We start from the raw sequence: 19,540 nt of genomic DNA, 5'->3' as shown, positions 1-19,540 counted from the left end.
CAGTGAACTCAACAACCTCTGGTCTAAGAGGAAAGCAAAGCCAGCCGTCTGCCATCTGAACCTCTGTTAAATCTGCTCTCTCTCACACAGACAGAATCCTGTGACCTTAAGAATTTCTGCAAGAACACACACAGCGCCAATGCAAGTTTCTAATGCGTGCAGAACCACAAGAGTGGGGCCAAAATATTTAATTCCACATGTAATGTAAAAGTACTGCCTTGGCAAGGTTTCTTGAAGTTTGAATTGATGCCTCTAAGTCGGTTTGAATTTCTAATGTATGTGAAAGTAACAGAGTACTTTGACAGCCCCTTGAGTAAATAACTGAACCAATAAACTACTGTTGTTGTCATTTGAGTTAGAAATGGACCAAGTGACCAGAAACGAATCAGAAATGAACCAAGATCCACAAGCTACGATTTGATGTCCATTCATCTGAAAGAATCATCTGAACATAATTATCCATTATTTACATGTTTGTGTTTACAAATAACTATAAGTCACAAGAGTTTGCATTAACCAAAGAATGTCAAGAAGCATTTCAGTGATGCCGAACTCTGATTTGGCTCTTTGAGCTGGATGGTTAAATACAGAAAAAAAACAAACAAACAAAAAAACCCCCAGTGAAGATAAAGAAGCTCTACAGCAGGTTTCTAGCCTAATTTGGTCTGCTCTGGTCATTCATGCATAAATCACAGTCTCTTTGACTTGACTGCGTTGTTTAAGACGTTTGGGTTCAATAGCATGTTTAGCTAACTGAGCCTGGTGATTACTCGACTTGACTGCTGGGATTTTTTCGCTTAAGACATTTACATTCTTTTGTGACGACCCGCGCCAGACAAAGCTAATGCATTATAGAGAGTAATTGTTCTTCTCTCTGAAGTGCTCTCCACATAAGAGCTCAAGTCAGACACATCTCTGAAGGGGAAAAGAAAAAAAAAAAAAGAAACAAATAACTCTTTTACAAGCTCTTGCTTATTCTTCTCCGTATTTGTACTTTGCATTTTTATTTTTCCATTCTACTTCGCCTCGCCCTCCCATGTTCGATCTGTTCTATTCTTTCATTTATTCATCCCTATTGTTCTCTCTTCTACTTCTTTCTCTCCCAAACTCTTCTACTCACAACTACTGTATACCTCTTCTCAAAGGCATCCATCTCTCTCTTTTCTTCAAACGTTCTCACTCACTCAGCATGTGCTGACACAGACAACGGTGAGACAAGACAAGCATAGAGGAGTGTTTGAACACAAAAGAGCTCAAGACCAGAGCAGGAGTCTGAGGGAACAGGACTGCCTTGAATTTCAGGATCATCTTACATGGGCTCAGCTGCTCAGCTCTGAAAATCTGACTTTAAAGCGATGGCTTTTGTGTTGTCCGGCCAGAATAGACGTAATCAGATAAGAGGACAACATGGGCTGAGACTTCATCAGTCTGCACAGAGCGTGGGATACAGGAATTTGACTCAGAGTCTGAACATATAGGAGTAGCCACGGGTATGTGTACGTGTGTACGTATGTGTGTGTTTGTGTATGTACATGCATGTATGTATGTAAGTGTGTGTGCGTGCGTTCGTGTGTGTATATGTCTATGTGTGAGTCTGTGTGTGAGTGTGTGCTCTCTCATGGCTTACATATTAAAATCATGATGGGAAAGATATGACAGGAACATGCCATAAACTGCAGATTTATTTGTTCTCTGTCACTGTCTCCTCTCTGCTCTCACCTCTGGTTCACATTACTGTCATTTTACTATTGTGATACTTCACCAATGTTGTGAAAGCACGGTCATGCCAGTTTAATGACTGAACTGTCCTGCATTTGACTGAATGGCTTTGTGAACTTCAAGGTGTGTGTCTGTGTTTCTCTGAGCTTAAAAACATGGGAACTAGAGAGGACTACACTAACACAAAGTGCAGGAACTGGATGTTTTTATTAAAAAAACCCAGACATAAACAGGGCAAGACAGCCGTAATGCGGAGCAAATAAACACAATTCCTTTGTAATGACAGCCACTTTAATAAGAGTGACTACTGCATTTCTTGAAGAGAAGATACTAGAATGCTCTCTCTCTCTCTGACTCCCTTTCCCTCGACAAGCGTTTACACCCCCTGATATGTCAGAAGGACGTGTGACAAGTGAAGGAAATGGAGAAGAGTCACTCCTCCCTCTAGCCTGAACAAACTGATACAGACAGGGAATAAAATAAACCACAACTGTAGAAAAACAAGACCAGGGGAAAAAAAAAACATGCAGTGATGAAAACGACAGTAAATGGGCTGGTAAGCAGTAGGTTGTCAGAGCTTTCACTGACTTACTACAGGCTCTGGCCTTCAACCTGACACACATGCCCAATTTTAGGAGCAGTTTTGTCTAATGACAACTGTTTCACGTCATTCCTCCTAATACGTGACCGAAATGTTTTTGCTTGTGGTCGCTCGGTGGTTATTGAGGTAATCAGTTTGGTTGCTTAGTTACTGAAACTGGACATTTATGCTTGGCAAAACATAGAGAAGTACAACAATACCTGATAAAATTGACACTGTACCGTGGAACATGATTTGCTAAGTAACCGTTCCACGTCTGCTTAACATCAGATTTCTGCCCACCCTGGTTCTACCCTCCTCCCTCCACCCATACGTCTCACTCCACTGGGATGAGATACAGTAACTTTTTTTGTGTAACATCCGTTTCCCTTATTATTTCTCTGTAGTAGTTTAGAGACCATTGAACGTGTAAGGTTTACAATTTGGTCTCTATCCATTCTACACGTGTAAAAGCATACACACAGAGAGAGTCTGGACTACGCCTTCATCTGAATGCCCTGCAGCACTGACACAGATTAAACTAATCAAGTAGCAATCTCTCAATCCCTCTCTCTTTCATTATCTGACCATCTCTCAGGGAAACAGCTGTTTAAATGAACTGAGTGTATAAATGTGAGAGTGTTTCTGTGTCTGTACATATGAGTATGTACGTGCATGCTTGTGTGTATGAATGACTGTGTGTGTGTGTGTGTGTGTGTGTGTGTGGTCATGGTAACAAGCGGACCTTGCCATGTTGGCCCATCCTCTCCAGGCAGATGACTGCATCCTCCCATAGCTCCAACTTCTCATAGATCAGCAATGCCGAACTGGTACAGCCCAGATCAGTCAAGAGACTGGCCAACTGCCTCTGTGAGAGAGAGGGAGAGAGAGAGAGACAGTGAGTGAGAGAGAGAGAGAACATACATAAACACAAGCATGATAAAACTCAACGAGACAAACTGTAAAGTATGATGCATTTGTGTACCCATCCTGCTTGTGGAGATAACTTTCACATGAGCATACTCAGACATGTAAAATTTAACATACAGTTCTCCTGCAAATACAGCTGAAACCTAATCTTTTCAGGCCGACACTGTTTTTAACCTCTGGATTGAGGGTTGAGTTATTTAGAGATTTCTGTGAATTCATAACAGAGAAAGGGTATGTGACAGCCCATTAATTCACACAATCCTCCTTATCAGAGAGAGAAGAGAAATTCTTGACATCCACCTTGTGTATACCTAAAATGATCTGACGTGTTATGATATACTAAAGGTGCTGCAATAAGAGTCAATAGTAAACCAAACAAAAGACTGCCACTAAACTTAAGTGTTTATTTTCAGAACACATCAGAATACACTTTAAAAATAAAAAAGACAAGCACCCTACAAAACACAGGCACATATTGAGCAGATTTGCACATTGAGGGCTAAAGCTGTACTTTAAAAAGCAGTTTGAATATGTTACAGGGGAGAGAGAGAGAGAGAGAGAGAGAGAGAGAGAGAGAGAGAGAGAGAGAAAGAGAGAGAGAGAGAGATTGCCCTCTGTGCCTGTGGTGGAGCTCTGTCAATGCCTCCATTCAGGGTTCTTTCACACACACCTCTCTCAACCCCCCCACAAGAGAACCACCTGCAGGCCTGTGTGGTTAATGACCCTTACTGCAGTGTGTGGTACCGGGGCTGTGCTTTCTCTCCACCGTCACATACAGCCATCATGTCTGAGAGCTCACACGACTGAATCCATTTTACTGCTTTGGAAATGGCACTCACTCTCCCAAAACAGAGGGCATAAACGCATGAACATGCCTGACATCTGAACCAACGAAAAAATGGAAGTGTGTGTATGTGTGTGTGTGTGTGTGTATCCTTCTCATGTCATAAATACCCGTGCTTCAAAACCTTGTTCAATTTCAATGACACACTCTGTCGAGAATACTATCCATCCAGAGCCTAAATGATGTAAAAACAACCATTTAAATTGTGTCTGTTTGACCAATCTCCCTACAGCTCTAATCCACCGATGGAAATACTCAAGCCACTCAAAACCAAGCCAATGTGTGACCCAAGCTATCAAAACCTCACTGATCCAACATGTAACACCACGGCCGGCATGCTGGGACATGAACACTACAATCTTTGTTCGATCTCCCCTTGATGTCTTTTTTTTCTCCTTCCCCCTAATCCCTCGTTCTATTCCTGCTGAGGAGTGGCATATCACGTCCCAGATGCATGATGGGAGCCCATAAATCGGAATTTATGTGCCGTCGTCACCGCCTCAAATCACGTGACGTGGGACACATGGGAATCAGAACGTGATACCAATGGCAAAAAGAGAAAAAGAGAGAGGGAAGGAGAGTGGGAGGGAGAAAGAGAGAAGGAGAAAGCGACAGATAGAGAGATAAAGAGAAACCTAGAGGAAGGGAGGGTTTGAAAATAGGAGCGAGGGAAGTTTCCCCCATGGCCCTATTTCTGTGTCTTTTCATTTTCCTTCCATCCTTTCATTCCCTTGTTTTAGCATCCTTCCAATTTCCCAACCCTTTGTCACCAGCGAGGCAGAGCCAGCATGTTATCATATTCATGGCAGAACGATTCATTCTGAAAGCAAATATGCAAAAAATAAATGGGAACTCGGCCCCCCAGTGCCCTACCACACACACACACACACACACACACACAAATTCCTGTTACATGCGTTGTATGCCTCTCCCACACTCTGAAATGTTCCACACTGCTTCTTAGCTCTGTGCTACCCTTTGCTGTAGAATTCCCCAGGCAGCAATAGGGCGCCCTCCATTCTGCCTTTATTACTGTTCGCTGTTATTACCCTAGGCCTGGGCAATGTCACTAACGCAACTCAACTCTCCCTCTGCCTCCCGCCCTCCCTCAGCTTCCGACTCGCCATCATTCATTCTTACTCTCTCTCCCTTTAACTACATTTCTCTCCCTCTCTCTCTCTCTCCCTGGCTCCAGGACATCTGTATCAGTTGGTCTGTCACTACCTGTCCCTCTTTCCCCTGATTGCTTGCTTTCTTCGGTGTGTTCATTCTCTCTCTCTCTCTCTCCTTTCTCTGTCCTTCTTCCAATATCTGTAGGCCTGTCATGACCTCTCTTTCTCTTATTATCTCTCATTGCTTCCACTCTCTCCCCCCTCTCCCTCTTCCTTTCACTCCTCTTGTATGTGCAGGTCTGTCACTACTGCTCTCTCTCTCTCTCTCTCTCTCTCTGACTTCTCACCTCTGACATCTCCCCTTTTTTTAAATCTTCTTGTTCCACCTGCCAGGTTCTTGTCATGCATCTCTCTCCACTGTTATAAAGAGAAAGAGGTGGGTGGGTGGACGGGTGGGTGGGTGTGGGTGTGTGTGTGTGTGTGTGTGTGGGCAGACAGACAGTGGTGCTTCACCACAATGACAGATTACATTTGTATGAAACTAAAATATACAGACAACACTTTTCCCTGCAAGTGCTGTGGTTTATTACAATCTCAGCTTCAAGGCTGAAATTCACCACAATTCCCTATTCATAAAATGTGAATATCATTAAAGTCTTGGACAGGACTTAAAGGATGGAATATATCTTGCATGTGAAATAAAAAGATAAAATATTGTAAAATGAAACAAATGGGATAAAAATGACAAAATAATAGAAACGTGTTCACACAGTAGATGGGCTAAGACGTTTAGCTACACATACAATAGCATGCTCTATTGGTCTGGCCTTCAGAACCCCACATGGCCACACAGATCCCGTGTGTCACTGACTAATGACAATAATAGCTGTCAGAAGGATGGAGAAGACTGGACGTTCACCATTTCATTTCTATATGCATTTGCTCCATTCCTTTGCACACTCCTTCATCTAGGCACAATACCACTAAGGCAAAACCCTTTATTTCTTAATTAACACTATAATTTGAAAACCCCTCAAAACTGATTTTACAACAAAAGTAAACCAACTATAGCAATGTCTATCAAGATATCTTGATTTGCAGAGCATCTTTTACACAAGATTTGGACCTTTAAGTGCTTTATAATCTTTAAAAGAATCTAAACATTTACTTTGAGCACTCTGGGCTGCCGCCTAGGTACTGGGTAATACTGAGTCACTGCACCGGGTCAATGCTCAGCTTGGTGCTCTGTCTGGTGCTGATAAGCTCAGTTAGCTAAAGGCTTTGAGGAGGCCGCACAAACAGGCCGTCTCTGACTCCTGACAAAGATCTACTGTGTCCAGAGTGGAGCGTCCAGATTAGATCAGAGCACTGACGCACTCACTAATTACACACCACCAGACCCAGCACAGACGCATGGAAGTGAAGAGAGAACAGCGAAAGGGTTGGACCAGAGGCTAACAAAGAGCTCTCAAAAAGCCAGGGAAATTACATTCACAAACACACACACACACACACACGCGCGCGCGCGCACAACCACACATCACCGTTCCAATTTTCCACTGTAAAGCGAAAATGCACTCACTGACCCACTTTGTCTATAATCAGCACTTAAAAAATAACCTTCACTGATGCATTGTGTCCTTCAGTAATGCTTGGAAACTCAATTTCAGTGGAACTGGTAGTGATATAGTAGTGGTAGTGATAATAATATTTCTGACTGTAACTTTCTACTGTAATTTATTTTGACATGTGCCATTAGGTAGTTTTTTACTGCAGTAAATCCTTGGGAATACCAGTCAAAACTGCTGTTCTCAGGAAGTTTTGTGTAGAAGCCTGTAACAGGAATTCACCAAGTCGATATGGATCAGAGAGGTTCTGCATGGCTTACTTTTCTCTAAATTGGCATTAAGCCAAAAAGACCCCCTTAACCCTCAACAGGGACTAGACGCTGCTGTAGTGTTTCTAAGCCACAAAGTGGTAAAAAGGAAGTTTTAAACAGGGTTTGAAACAAAAATGAAAACCAGAAACAAAAGGCATTATCCCAGAATAAAATGGAAATGGAAACAATAAACAGACAAAGTGAAAAAGATTGTTCATGAATGTCAGTAACCAGTTAATAGTGTTTTTTTTTTAAATTACATTAAATCTCACAAAAAGTCAAGAAGTTTAAATTGTTCAATTGTATCCTACACTGCCCGGCAAAACTTTCAACTGTATGTCAGATAAGTTCAAACAACAAAATAAGTGTATTTCATCAGCAAAAATTAAAAAAAAAACAAAAACAAAAAAAACACTGAAATGACAAATAATGAATCCTATACACTACAGAGACATTCTCTGTACCTTATCAGCAGATAACTGTCTTTGACCACAAAAATGCCCATGTAATACAGCACTGGACAAGATGTATTCATGGATAAAGTGGCTGGTTTATGGTATTCTATGCTGTATTTTCAGGTAATGTGACAATTGAATAATGCTCATAAAGAGCTATGGTATTTTTGAGTGAGTTGGAGCAGTTCGCAAATGTTGCAAGCTAAAGAACAATAAACTGTTTGGATATGATGCAGAAAGGTAACAGGTAGAAGCTGTTTCCAGTTCTGCTTCCTATTAATATTTGGAAACAGGATCACAAAGACAATAGGTTTTGAAAGAAGCTGCGCTGTGGCTTGGGAGAGAGAAAATTAAAGAACAAGAAGAAAACTTCAAGTAAGTCATGTTGAAGTAAGTACAGAAATGTTAAAATCCTGAAAATGAAAAAAGATGAGGAAAACGCCTGGTTCAAAGACCTAATTTGGAGAGAGGTTGAAGATAAGGTGTTGAGTGTTTTTACCTGAATGGCCCACCGTGGTGGCGCCTGACAACAGTAGAACACTTTCAGTCGCTCTGTCACAGGACATGTCTTCGTCTCAAAGTGATCTGCCAGGGTCTAGGGAGAAACAGAAAAAAGAAACTTTAGCTTCTTAAAATATCTTCTTTCAACTGTCTCTCTTGTGCTGGTTGCCTCCCATGTGGGAAAAATCAGTTAAGGTTTATGTGGGTGGATTCTGAAGACTAAGTGGATGGTCAAACCTACACAAACACAGACATAGATGATGGTGCAATACAACCAAAAGTATGTCTTGGCAAGAATTTAGATGTACATGTATGTCATGTGACAAGGGGAGATTAAACAAAATAGACATGAAAAAAATGTATTAAGCAAAATAAGGAAAAATTCTGAGATAAGAATTATTTATGTCCCATTTTTCCGGTCACACACACACACACATCAGTAGAGACAGAGCGAGGGAGAGATAGAGGGAGAGACGGAGAGGGAGAGAGAGAGAGACAGAAAGAGAGAGGTGTGTGTGGGGGGGAGTTTAATTATGAGTTTCAGATGAAGCAGAACAGTCCAGATCATTTTCAGGAAATGAGAGGAAAACTAGGTAAAAGATTGTGAGAGAGAAAAAGACTGAGATACAGAAAAAAAAAAAACTAGAGATTCTGTAAGGCAAGACACACACACACACACACACACACATACATACAAACACACAGAGTGGATAGGGTAAGACTACACACACTCATTAACAAGTAGTAACAGTACAAGTGGTATGCTATCCATCTTCCTTTCCCTCTATTTTCAGCTTGACTCAACTTGATTATCCTTTTACAAGCTGAGAATTCCAACTGCATGTAGTCAACCATTTGAATACATCAGATGACTCAAACTTCTGAGTAACACGGTTTCTGAGTACGGTTGCCTCACTGACCGTGATTTGAGTCAGACTTTCCAGAAAACCCTTGACAGAAAAGTGATCGACGGTGTTTCCAGCCAGGTAGCCAGAGGCGTGGAAAAGTGCTTGCAGCGTAACTAAGACAGGAATACCAATTCTAACGCAGATGTGGGCAAATCATCTTACACAGCTGTCAACACTTGCCAACACCATTGAAGTTGATTTTGAAAAAAAAAGAAAAAAAAAAAAGGAGAATCATCTGTTGTTTTTTTTTTTCAACTTCTGTGGGGCAGTATTCCTTTGGTGGAAAGTAAACAGTGTTCAAAACAGAGTACACTCACTCACTCACTCATTATCTAAGCCACTTATCCTAATTAGAGTTGCGGGGGGTGTCGGAGCCTATTCCAGCGCTCATAGGGCGAAAGGCGGGGAAACACCCTGGACAGGTCGCCAGTCCATCACAGGGAACAGAGTACACAACCGAGAAAAAGAAAGAATAAACTGGAGATGTGCAGCATACATGAGACAAAGCTTTGCTTGCTAAAAGGTTTCATAAAAAAAAAAAAAATGTCCAAATTTGATTTAATTCTATTTGCTGTTACTGAGAGGTGATCAATCTAAGTCTGTCAAGGAGACAGACGGACAGACTGACAAGACAGGAATAAGAAAAAGACAGAAGAAATGGAGAACAAAACAAAACCAACAATTCGTTTTTTGTGTTCTTTCGGATTTTACATATGAACTCAAGATTACCAGCAATGTCACTGGCATGTTGAATTTCAACTGCTTTTACACATCACCCAATAGTACACTTTAAGCTGAACCCACTGAGAATGACTGAAGCATGAGATACCAGTGTGTCATCACCGAGGTGACGGCACAGTACAAAAATCCAGCTGACTGTTCTGACAACCGTTTTATCCCCGGAAAACATTACAGATATGCCATGAAATCATTCCATTGGCTCTGCTTCCCGTCAGTCACTAGGACACATACCAAGAGAAGACAAATCAGAGTCCCTTTCACAGGAATAATGAAAGACAGTGGGGTGGAGGGGGGGGGGGGGGCTATATTGGAATGTGTTACAGCACTACAGCCCACAAAAGGAATGAAAGCAATGTAAACACTCCATTTCTGTTTGGAAAAATTTCAGAACAAAATAGGAAACTACAGGAATGAACAATGCTTTAGGAATTCTGGAACATGTCGCTATCCCATTAATGGGACTCCATTTCAGCACACATAACTATGTGTGCACAGGCCCTTAATGTCATTATGAGCTCATCAAGCTCTATATCTCCTGCTTTGGTGGGCTGAGAGTGGGTGGGAGTTTGACTGGAGGAAATGAGGATTGCTCTCATTTGGAAGCAAAATTTCCAACTAACTTGATGTAATCACTTTCTTTGAAGCTAAGCAAAGCTCATTTTGTGGGCAGACCACAGTTACCTAACAACCAGCTCTGCTTTTCCACAGCCAATGAACACACTCAAGGTCCAAACAGTAAAGTGTGGGGGTTGATGGGAATGCAGCAAACAGCAACAGCAAGGGACACCATCGGTCTGAAAATTAAACTTGTCCTCACCACCTACCATTCACATCACTTATAAAAATGACTTTTATTTGAATGAGATTTTTTCCTCCTATAAACTGGTTAGAAATGACAATGCCAGCATGTATTCACTATCTACTGGCTAAAGTCAGTTTCTCTGAATAGCACAGAATCATTCAATGATTTTCAGACCACTCAAATAAAAAAAACAGGTAAAACCATATTTATTCATCATATTCATATTTTTCAGTCTGCAAGACATTTTTATACGACACTGGGCAGCAAACTAACCAGTCAGAGTTAGAAACTGGTCTATCCATGCCAGCTACTGAGGGAGCCAATCAAAGCCAAGAGAGGAGAAAACATCTACATTCTTTTTGACGAATAAATATTCACAACACAGAGAGGAAGCTTTTGGAAATACCTCCATTCAATTACTTAGCAGAAAAATGCTGTTTTTCCACTGAAAATAGTAATAACATGATACTGCATTCCGCAGTCAGTATACACACTTGAGTTTCTTGTTTGGTCTCACCTCACGTTGTTCAAATCCATATAGAGAACTAAAGCTGTCGGGCTCCATCTCAGGAACGGTATTGATTAACTGCAGAAATTGAATTTTATGTTCGGAGAAATCTGCTTCATCCCAAGCATGAGCAGGGCCCTGAACGAGAATAAGAGGGAGGCAGTCGATAATAGGCGGGAGAGGCAAGAGACGCCAAACCCCATTCTCCTAAAGTGAGTGCTTTGTCCAAACATAAACTTGAAACTACAATGTTCCATGCTGAAGAGAACAGGGAAATTAAAGTTTTTCAAGCATTTTTTCCCCCTCAGACTTAGTTCATGGTTCACATCAAAGATATTTGTTAAGAAAATGCAGCTGTAGTGGAGTTGAGCCATTTGATGGCTATGCCATGGGTGAAACTCTCTCCCTGAGCCTTAAAAGACGTAACAGTGACGAAGCTACCAGTTTGATCCTTAAGTTCACTTGCTAGGGCATATTCCTCCCTACTTATGAAGGAGCGATCAAAGGCCCCATTGAATACCTTTTGGCCAAGATCCTGCTGATGTCAAGAACTGCACTCATTTAACCAAAGAACTCCCCTCTAACACTCTGTGCTCTGGATATTGTGTGGGGGGGAAAGGCCAACACTGGTATGCACTGCTGTGGACCTCTCAGAAATTAAGATAAAAACATCTACCCAAAATATCTTGTAAGAGACAGAAGAATAAACCTATGTAGTAGAGTAAACTCAACTGCAGCACCTGCTTTCTCAGTATTATGTCAATGAAATGTTTGGCATTCATAAAGCAACCACAAAGAAGACAAGTGACTGTCTATTTATGACAATGCTCCCCTGCCATGAAACACACACACGGGTGATGACATCTAATCATGGCTAGATGTCAACAGAGTAAAAAAGACAATATTTTGAGAGAACCTGTACAGATTAAAGCCTTTTATCTGCCATAAGAAACCAGAAAAGTTGTTGACCATGAGAGTGTGTAGAAAAAACACTTTTCCAGATAGATCCCCAGGGGTCCAGACTACTTCTTAGAAAAAAGCTGCTCTAGGTCCTGAAGGCATGGATTCATCTTCCCTGGCCCAACATGAAGAGTGGATTCATCTTCACTGGCCCAACATGAAGAGTTGATTCACCTTCACTGGCCCAACATGATGAGTGGATTCATCTTCACTGGCCCAACATGAAGAGTGGATTCATCTTCACTGGCCCAACATGAAGAGTGGATTCATCTTCACTGTCCCAACATGATGAGTGGATTCATCTTCACTGGCCCAACATGAAGAGTGGATTCACCTTCACTGGCCCAACATGATGAGTGGATTCATCTTCACTGCCCCAACATGATGAGTGGATTCATCTTCACTGGCCCAACGTGAAGAGTGGATTCATCTTCACTGTCCCAACATGAAGAGTGGATTCATCTTCACTGTCCCAACATGAAGAGTGGATTCACCTTCACTGGCCCAACGTGAAGAGTGGATTCATCTTCACTGTCCCAACATGAAGAGTGGATTCATCTTCACTGTCCCAACATGATGAGTGGATTTGAAGGCTACACTCTATACATTCCTATGTTTCTATTATTTTTGTCACCTTTCCGGTAATATTTTTTCCTTTGCGTTAAGATGTCAAGATGATCAGAAGTCAGAATGCATGGTCTCTTACATAAAAGAAGAACAATCCAACCCAAGTTTGCAGAAAGTTTTCTTTCTTTTCCTCTTCTTATTTTTTGCTTACTTCACTTTGCTCCTTAAGACATCAGAGCGAGAGAGCTGCCTGTCAGTCCATGTCGGCTCCAAACCACTTTGGAGACACTGTCGCTCAGGGAATGTTGGAATCAACAGTGTGGGGCTCAGAGGGACGGAAGCGGTCCTGACTAAGCTCAGGGTGACGGAAGTGGGATCATTGAGTACTTTGTGTCTTGCTCTCTAACTTTTTGACTGACATGGATGTGTGAGACTTCCCGCGACCCTACTGTCTGTCACACTACACCCCTCCTGGGGCTGCAATTCAGACCCCAAGAGTCATGTGTCAAGATGAGTTTTGATATAGCAGAGATCAGCCCCTCTTCACAGACATTTGAAATGGACACAAGAAAAGAAAGAAAGAAAAAAAAACCCCACACACACATGCACAAAAGGGAAAAAAAAACCAAAAACCAAAAAAAAAAAAAAAACGGTGATTGAAAAACAAGTGCTTTTGTTACAGTACATGTCAAAAAAAAAAAAAAAAAGTTGAAGACATTTCCACAGCATGATTGGCTTCAGATTTTTCTCAATCCTCCCCAGAACTCATCATATCACAAAATTTTTCGATCGTATCCTTTGCCCTAAGCCCAAGTCCTCTGACTTTGTTCTGACTGTTGTTGTGAGAGGAGCAGACAGCTCCTAGAACACCTCAGGCCCTGTCTCTCGCTGTGATCATTCACACCAGTGTACGCCATTCAACAGCAAATTACTTCCCAACAGCCCAGTCAGAGAAGCTGCCAAAGAGAATTTTACATTGCTGTGTCTGTGAGCATACATGTGTGTGTAGTTGAGGGGAAACAGCATTTAAATTTTTGACGAAGGATGCCTTGGGGGGGGGAAGGAACAAACAAACAAACAAACAACACTAACCAAACAGAACATACAACATGATATACACAAATCTAACACAAATATGAGCTGAACATTGCTGCAGTATTTATGGAAAGAGTCCATAAACTGGGATTGACAATGATGCAATTCCAACATCTTCTCCACACTCAGAGACCCCCAGTGATCTCTAACAGACACGCCCACGCGCACGCGCACACACACACACCAGTCAGTCCTGTCCTGACCACGTCCATCCTGCCTTCATCACTCTTTCAGCTTTTATCTCACACCTTATCCAGTATGTCCACGGCCTCCCAAGAGTACATATACCCTCAGACATACACACAAACTTCTAGACAGAGAAACATCTTCCCTTCTTCCTGCTGGGAAGAGGGGTCTTCTATCATGCTTAAATCAGTGCACACACACACACACACACACACACACACACACACACACACGCACACAAACAGACACAATCAGCAGTTCTCAGTGTGGTGTCTCTGGGATACAGACCCCAGTGACAAATGACTTCTGAGAAACAGGAAGTCAGAGCAAGGAAGGTGCACTTCCCAGGGCTTATCTGTGTGTTAAGGTTAGCATTTGGTGTGTGTGTGTGTGTGTGTGTGCGCGCGCGCGCATGTGTGTGCATGGGTGTGTGTGTGTCTGAAAGTGCCTGTGAGAGAGACAGAAATTTTGGGTTTGTGTGTGAGCATGAGCGCGTGCTTGAAAGTGCCTGTGAGAGAGACAGGGAAAGACAGAAATTGTGTGTGTGCGTATGTGTGTGTGTGTATGTGTGTGCGTGCGTGCACAATACAACATACCTGTGTTTGCATCATGGCCCTCTCCACCCTGCGGGAACTCCCTTTCTCCAGTTTGGTCCGAAGACACAGAGACGTCACCTCCACTGCCCAGAACTTGGGCTGAGACAGCAAACACTGCAGGAAGAAAACAGGGCATCATTTACCTCTGTGACCGACAGATATCACACACACTAATGTGTGCTCACACGTACGAGGCCCCAGGCAGACCTGAAGAAAGCCTCTTTGATGGACAGATTTCTGTCTCTTTCTTGCTCTCACTCAAAACCTTTGTCTCTCTCTCTCTCTCTCTCGCACACACACACACACACACACGGGATACGGAAATGCATATGGCTCACAGAGCAGAGAGAGAGAGAGACACAGAGAAAACTGCTCACACACATTTCTGACTAGTAGATTTGTCAATCCCAAACACACACACACACACACACACACACGTTCAAAAACCCAGAAATAACATTAAATGTATGTCTACTAACTACCGCAAACACACTCTATTAGGTGAGATGCTAACTCATAACAAGGAAACCATTGCATTGAATCTTCATGACAGGTTTTAAGACTCAAAATAGCCAGAATTAGTACAGGAACAGAAAACTCACAAACTAAAGGATTTGATGGCTAATGGCCGACAGACTGAGAGTTCATGGGTTTTGATCGGACAGATTCCTGCTGACTGAGTGACTGAAGATGTGTGACTGTGTAAAGGAGGGAGGGACACACTTCCTGCTCAAACACAGGAAATCCATTACTCCTCCCTGAGACAGCAGGGCCTACATCTTTCCTCATAGGACTGAGGTCACGTCTGTTCACAGACAAGGGGCGGGACCACGTGGCAGTCTGAGAACACACATACCTTACTTCACAAAGCTTTCTGCTGGACTGCAAATTTAAACAGTTCAAACAGGCAAACATCCTCTTTCACTTTTCAACAGTTAGTCTGTAACATCTCAGAAAGACAACTGCTTCTTATAACAGCTCTATGGAAATGAACGTGGAAGGCAGCCATTTCAAGAATGTTTGCTGCACATAACATTTTCACACAGTTAACTACCATTAGCAAAGTTTGTGGAAAAACACACTTTTAACAGAAAAAGGTCTATCAAATATTAGATAGCACTTGCATTCATTCAGAATAAACAGATGCAAAGATATTAGCCGCCACTCTATTTGTCCAAACTGTCCAAACAAACAATGGCAACTAAAGGAAACTTTAGCTATCATTAGCATCAATCACTGCTCTCTTTGTAAAAGTGGCAGAAGAGTGTGTAGAACAAGCAGATTCCAGAGGAAATCCTCCACTGCTGTGTGAGGATGAGGAGAGGACAGGTATGTGTCCAGACAGCGCAGTGCCGAAAACACGCGTCACAGACCTCGTCATCTCAGCATGAGCCCAAGCACAAAAGTAAACACTGGGAACCAATCAGTGTTTACACAGCCGACTAGTTTCTTCATGGAAAGAAAGAAAGAAAGAAAGAAAGAAAGAAAGAAAGAAAGAAAGTACAGACATTGGATAGGACAGAGAAAACGTTAAACAGTAATGAGAGAGAATGAGAGGGAAAAGGATTGGAGAAATGAGAGAAAAGCTTGAGGGAGAAACTGTGCGTGTGTGTGAGTGTGTGTTTGTGTGTGAGTGAGAGAGAGAGAGAGCGAGAGAGAGAGAGAGAGAGAGAGAGAGAGAGAGAGGAGAGTGACAGAAAGGGCTGACAAAGGGAGGGGGACAAAAGGAAGAGCCAGAGAGAGAGAGAGAGAGAGAGACGATAAGAATAACTAGTTTATGTCAGCTGCTGTAAGGCTGATAGGGACCCCTCCCAGTTTTGACAGATTTAGAGAGGTCAAATTTACATCCCTCCAGACGATAAGGCTGTGTACAGACAGCTATCCTGTCTCAAATATGACTCACATAGGAGAAAGCATCTCTTTCACAAAGACAAGCCATCTCAGTTTTTATATTAAAGAGACATCACATAGGACAGGGACAGGCAATCTTCCTCCTTGATGGCCACAGGGTATAAAAAGTTCTACAGAAAAACAAATATTTGTCTTAATCTGCAAGACACAATGTCCACAAAATGTCAGGCTGGTTTAGTGCTCCTGCCCACAGAACTCTCACCTAAGGATGCAAGAATCACAATTCCACTCAAATTTGGCTCAAGCATCGTAGCTTATCCAAGAAGCATTTACAGAGATAAATTTGGCAGCATTTTGTCCATTGATTAGTAATAATCAGAAACAGAAAGTCCAACAAAACCAAAGCCAAATCAAACACAAACGTACCTCAGGTCAACTCTCCAATTGTGTATGATGTAAGAATTTGGCTGAGGATGTTCTTGTAATCCAATCCTGTGAGAGCTAAGAATATTTTGTCTTTTTCTTCGGTAAACTTCCTGGGGTCAGACAGAGTCCACGTTCCCGCTTCTTGGCCAGACCAGAGAGTGACCCAGGCGGGCCACATCTTCAGAATGAAGTCTGATAAGCAAAGGCCAGAGTATCAGAGAACAGACGTCAAAGTCTGGGTCCAGGCGAAGAGAGACGTTTCACAATTTTTTAATTAGAGAACGCATGGCCGATGTGCTTACCGCTACAGTGAATGCTGAGTGAAGAGAGAACCCATATTTTAAGTGTGTATCGATTTAATTTCTCAGTGACGACAGTTTTCATAGTATCAGGATTAAAAAAAAAAAAAAATCTCTAGTTACCTGAGATATTGCTGGTCTCCCCGTCAAACAGCAATAAAGCTGATCAAGGTCACTGAGCCAACCGTTTAATTTTTTTTACGCCAATAGTATTGCCAAGTATCGCCCGGAGCAAAGACAAATTCATTTATCGCTTTTCACATGTAAACAAGCACATCATCACTGTCACTGAGCAAAAAGGGGCAGACTGACCCTGGTTGACACACATGCCGAAGTAAACACGGCCAGTTACCCCAGAGCCCTGTTCCTTAATAGCCAGTGTGGCTGAGATTTGGTGAAAGGTTCTGATTTATAAGGCGTTTATAACAAAATAAATCAGAGTTAAAGGAGTTTTTAACAGCTTGTCTGGAAAACTTGGATAACAGGTGCCAAGTAATATGAATTACTGAATGGGAGCATGGTATCTGGAATATGTTTTAGTCAAAACACTCAAGATTGTGATAAAACCAGTTTATACTGGTGACAGTAAAACAGATGCACTGTCAGTAAAACCATTCCAAAGAGTGATTTTGAATTTAATCCTGAGTTTCAGTTAAGCTGTAGACAGAAATTTTAAGCCAACAAACAGGCCCGCAAAAATGCAGGGAATAAAGTGTCTATCATGAGAGATCAGTTGCCACTTCCAAACACATCCAATCACAGGGGATTGATCAGGGCTGTCTTCACCCTGAGAGCTACCATTGCTCAGCTACCGAGGGACTACATACACACAGAAATCCAGTCTTGGTTAGTGTAAAGATGAGAAGATATCTCTTGAATGTGGTACACAGCTAAGGTGTTCAGAGAATAAAGAAAAAAAAAACAAAAAACATATTCCCCCAGGTCTGTTTCTGTGTTGTTGTTTTTATTTTTTCCAGCACCAAGTAAAAAAGATGATTATCACAGAGCTGTTTCCTCCCAGTGGGGAAATAGCGAGGAAGATATAACTTTGAGACAATGCTCCAACTTCCTTCCATCCAGATACCCCTGTCTCCATCCCATGACACTTCACTACCTCTGCAACACCCCCCCCCCCCCCCACACTCCAATTCTCAGAATCTAAGTTACCCCAGCAACAATATCAGCATTCCCCATTGAGTAGAATGGGAAACAATTCATAACCTGCCTCATGAGTCTTTAGCCTGACCGGCTAAGGCTGAGTCTGGTTAAATCCAATATCATAACGCAGCACACTTATGTCCTTTTGGATCTAATAGAGACAGACACTAAGAGGTAACTTCTAAGAGGTGCCATCTCTAAACTACTGAAGAGGTCGTTCAGTTTTGGAAACTTAATCCACCATGCAGCACAGCATAATTAAATCCTGTCAATAATAAACTTTTTATTTGTAAAGTTTTATCAATTCTCAAACCTTCTGGTGTCAGATTTGCAAATTCACTGATCATTTCTTTTCTTTTCAGCGATTCTCTTCACTGAAATGGCTCATACCATCTGCCAGACTATTTGCCGTGTTGAAGTCCTAGACAACCAAGGTTGAAGCCCGGATTCTGGGTTTGGTGATGTCATAAGAGCTAATAAAATGTCTGGACACTTTATTTCACTGACCCCGATCTCTGACGCAAAGGAAATCCCATTTCCACCACTTTATGACACGTCCTGTGGATCTGTGGAGCTCACAGTCTCTGTGCGTATTTATGTAAGAGTGTGCACATATGTAGATGTGCATTTGTGTGAGTGGGTATGTGTGTGTGTGAGTAAGTGTGTGTGTCTGTGTACAGACATCCTTGGAGTTCTTTTCAACTGAAACCTCTTAAATGAGTCCAGAACAGCAAGTTCATTGACAGTCTTCACATGCTCATGTACTGAGGCCCAGATGAAACAGCCTCCTAATTAAAGGCTTTGAGCAAAACTTCATATCACCCCCTGACCCACACTTCAAAGAAAAGGAGGTTACCATGGCCTCATTCTCCTCCCGGCCCTTCTTTCAAAAAATCTAAACAGAACAAAGACCACCATCATTTACATGCTAAATATATACACAAAATGCCTGTGGTGCTACTGGGACATTGCTTCAGTAGTAGAAGTACATGCAGCTGGTCTTGGTCATGGAGCTCTGAAACACTGTGTCCTGTTCTGGCTTTCAGGTCTGATAAATCAGAGAATATCGTGAATATTGTGAACAATGAGAGGAATGTTTCTTCTCTCTCTCTCTCTCTCTGTCTCTGTCTCTCTCTCAAAGGCTAACAGTAATGCTGAACATATCTTGTACTGACTTGTTGAAGAGACTGAAATCTATCAAAGGAGTTGAACGGAATATGGACATCATGAGCAAGTTTCTTGTTTCCCGCATTTTATTGTACTCCCTTCTATCCATTCCCTTTGTTGTCCTTTTTCTCTTTTCATCTGTCTTATGGCCCATCATATTGCCACTGAGGCAGTCCTTCAACATTGCTGTCGGTACCGCCTAATAGAAACGTGGACTGTAAGGTGAACCTGGAAGTCTTCATCATGCCTGACAGTT

At 42.1% G+C, this 19,540-nt stretch overlaps 1 protein-coding gene across 1 annotated transcript in view; it reads right to left on the bottom strand.

The window, feature by feature from the left end:
• ttc27 (tetratricopeptide repeat domain 27) overlaps positions 1 to 19,540 on the bottom strand; it is a 72,098-nt gene that overhangs the window by 17,847 nt on the left and 34,711 nt on the right. Inside the window, exons 10-12 of the mRNA XM_030786367.1 lie at positions 14,384 to 14,497; positions 8,019 to 8,114; positions 3,045 to 3,167 (exon numbers count right to left, since the gene is read on the bottom strand). Of these exons, the coding sequence (XP_030642227.1) occupies positions 3,045 to 3,167; positions 8,019 to 8,114; positions 14,384 to 14,497 (333 nt within the window). The remainder of the gene's footprint in view (positions 1 to 3,044; positions 3,168 to 8,018; positions 8,115 to 14,383; positions 14,498 to 19,540) is intronic.

Source organism: Chanos chanos, chromosome 10 (assembly GCF_902362185.1).
Source record: "Chanos chanos chromosome 10, fChaCha1.1, whole genome shotgun sequence".
In the NCBI taxonomy this organism is placed as follows: Eukaryota; Metazoa; Chordata; class Actinopteri; order Gonorynchiformes; family Chanidae; genus Chanos; species Chanos chanos.
This window is presented reverse-complemented; position numbering and strand designations above follow the sequence as displayed.